This window comes from Microchirus variegatus, assembly GCF_963457635.1.
Source record: "Microchirus variegatus genome assembly, chromosome: 11".
In the NCBI taxonomy this organism is placed as follows: domain Eukaryota; kingdom Metazoa; phylum Chordata; class Actinopteri; order Pleuronectiformes; family Soleidae; genus Microchirus; species Microchirus variegatus.
Window position 1 is genome coordinate 19,582,529 of NC_139812.1, and position 3,199 is coordinate 19,585,727.

Genomic DNA, 3,199 nt, shown 5'->3' on the forward strand with positions numbered 1-3,199 from the left:
ATTACCTGTCTCATTTACACGGGTAAGATCTTCAGTAGTCATTTCATACTTTTTAGTTGTCATACTTCATGTGAAATTACCATTCTGCTGACAAAGCTCTCTTCACTAACTGCATAACACTATTGATAACTTATATAACTCCTATTGTTATAATGTTTTTGTCAACACACATGAACACTGTCTTCACAGATTTTATCTTGAATACTTCATGACAGTTTTTTTGGGGATGTGCTTGTTTGTTCATGGAAAGCACAAAGGATTATCAGGTAGTGTTACCTTGGCCCTTTGAGCAGTTGTATGTGTGGGCGATTGCTGCTGAGAGGTTGCGGAGACGCTGTTGCACTCAGCAGAGTCTGCTTCCGGATCTGCGGTGGTCGCGAGCTGCTCTGCGGACTCACGTGGAGGTGCTGGAGGGGGAAACAGTGGGGACTGGAGGATGTCAGCATAGTGCTGGCTGGGCTTGGTCTCCCGCTGAAGGACTTTTTTCAGCAGAGGTTTCAACAGCCCGATGGTCAGCTGGCTACTGTTGGAGTCTGCAAAGGGAGCAGAGGATGAGGAGGTTGAAGTGGACACGGAGAAGGAGGAGGGGAGGCTTTTCAGCACCAAGTTGAGTATGGTTGTGACAGTGAGGTCCTCAGGGCAGAGAGTCCACAAAAGGTTCAGGTATGGATCCAGATCCCGGTGATGGGCCACCTCACACAGCAGAGTAGTGAATATCTCCTTGTTGAGCAGCGGACTCTGTTTGCAGAACTTCTGCGCCACCTGGGTGACCCGCTCCCACTCCTGCTTGGCCATGAGGACCCTCATCGCCTGCAGGATAGCATTAGGACGCCCGCTGACCAGGAGCAGCTCTACCTCCAGGTCATGGTGCTGGTCTGCATCTGAGCTCGGACTGGACAGCACGCACAGAGCTCGTTTGTAGAGTGGCACGTTGCTGTCCCCACCCTCCCTGCCTTTGCCTCCAGAGAAGCTCCAGGAGGAAGAGCCCAGACTCAGGCCCAGACCGACTGAGCCCTGCTGCTGCTGTGCAAGCTCAAGGAACTTGGGCAGCCAACTGGGTCGGAAGTGTAAAACTGAGTGGCAGAGGAGTTCAAACACAGGCAGGGCAGCTGGGGGAGTGGAGCTTGGTGATTTGACTTTACAGTTGGCTACGGAATCACTGTGACTGTGCTTTGGCCCACCATTTGATAGTCGAATTGCAGCTGGGAGTCTGGAGGTTGAGGCAGAACTGAGGACAGTTTTCCACACATCAGCTGGAGCACTGCTGGACAGAGAACCTTCACTGTTGTAGCGTAGCTGGAGGGCGGCCTGTGCTGCCCTCCATGCCTGGCAAGGGAAGATGCTGAAAATGGAATTGAGGTAAAGCAGAGACTCCTTATCCAGCTCTGGGGATGACATCAGTCTGGCTACTTCTTTCTCAACGAGACTTTCACACACCGCTTCCACCTCTTTAACACCTCCCCTCACTAAACTGCCCTTCAGCTCCTCCAGCGAGACCAGAGCTTTCAGCTCTGCCTCCAAGGAGCCCATTAACTTGTCCTGCCCTGCCATACATCCACCTCCTCCATTCTGGTGCAGCTCTGCTCCTTTCAACTTTGACCCTGTGTCAAAGTAGTTCCTGAGGATGGAGGCTAGAGATATGGGAGCCTGGAACCTGCCTCCCTTCTTCAGTGTGTCGACAGTGAGCTGGGTGCTGCTCAGGCTCCTCTGCTGGTAATATTTACACGCCTCCTCAAACACAGCTTCAACCAGGAGGGCTCCATGGTGAAAAGGTTCAGGTTTCACCTTAGAATTGCTGGGTTCTGTCTCCTTGTTCACAACCACATAAAGTCCAGTCTCTAAGAGCAGGTGAGGTGTCCGTGTTTCAGCCCGGTTTGAATATAACAATCCCTCTCTCTTTAGCGCAACAGTTTGCAGCTCCTTCCCACAGTTCACGTCGATGAGATGCAGGTTTTGCCCCGCCAGCAGTGCCAGCGTGTCCTTGTACATGCACAGACTAGTGTGTGTGCCGTACTTTGCCAAGCAGCGGTCTGCCTGTTTGTAAACCTGCCGCAGCATCCCATCTTTCTGGAGGAGACACAGCCACCCTGTGCTGAGCAGCAGAAGCAGACCTCCACACGGTGTGGGGGAGAAGCTGAAGATCTCAGGCGGCTCGAGAGTGGATAAATACCCCAGAGAGTCTGTCACCAACTTCTTAAAGTCAGACTCCTTAGCTGAGAGCAGTTTTAGAGGAGTGTTTTTACATGTCACACTGATCCTAAAAGAGTTAAGGCGAGGGGACCAGGAAATGAAAATTTTTGAAAAGCTTAGCTGTGGTTTCACTCTCAAGTCAGGGAGAAGATGCACATATTCACCTGAGGCAACCAAGGTGAACCTGGGATTGTTGTGGAGGGCGATTTTCACTCCTCCCAAGATGACGGATCCCTCCCCCACCTCAAAATCACGTCTGCAGACACAGTATCTAAGCTTATTCCTGGTGGAACTGAGGCCAGGGGAGCTCTCTGAAGGTGGCCTCTCCTCGCACCAGATGATCAGACTGGAGCAAACGCACACTGACACCACTCTGGCCCGGGGACTGTTGCACAAATCCGATGTTTGCAGGAGATGCCAGCCAGCTCTGCACTCCTGGAACCTCCAGAACTCAGCTTTTCCATTCTCATAAACCACTGCAACTGTGGCTGTGCCTTTACTGCTACTACTGTTGTTGACATTGTTGTTGTTATTGTGGTCCAAATATAAAATATCCACAATGGGAACAGTCCGTGTCAAACGCAAATCCTGTTTCTTCTGGTTGTGGACCAGCTGGACTCTTTCATACTTGTCAAAAGTCACAAGACCGGCTTTAGGCTTTCGGAGGATGACATGGACGTGACGATCATCTGGGCTCAGGCGAACGTCCGACAGAGCGTCGTTAATTAGTCCCAGTATTTCACTTAGCTCTTCGCTGTCATTGTAGTCGCCGAAATCTGACAACTGCTCCAAGACAAACTGCGCCATGACCTCCTCCGTTTCTGGCGAACTCGTTATTGATTAGCTTGTTAGCTTGTGAGCCCGGAGAAGCTAAATGAACAGCATCCCGCTAGTTCCAGGGGCAGAGAGGGGCGCTTCATCCCGCTGTTGTTACGCTCCGTGCGGAAGGATACATACACCGACAGTCTTCCACTCTCGCAGCCCCATGTCTGTAAACGATACCGGGGCT

At 51.5% G+C, this 3,199-nt stretch overlaps 1 protein-coding gene across 1 annotated transcript; it reads right to left on the minus strand.

Annotated features, from left to right (window-relative positions):
* Positions 1 to 240: 240 nt before the first annotated feature.
* On the minus strand, positions 241 to 2,997 carry hps6 (HPS6 biogenesis of lysosomal organelles complex 2 subunit 3; the record flags this gene model as incomplete). The annotated part of the gene is made up of 1 exon (XM_083897416.1): positions 241 to 2,997. The coding sequence occupies one exon, from the start codon at positions 2,995 to 2,997 to the stop codon at positions 241 to 243; it is 2,757 nt and encodes a 918-aa protein (XP_083753542.1).
* Positions 2,998 to 3,199: the final 202 nt, after the last annotated feature.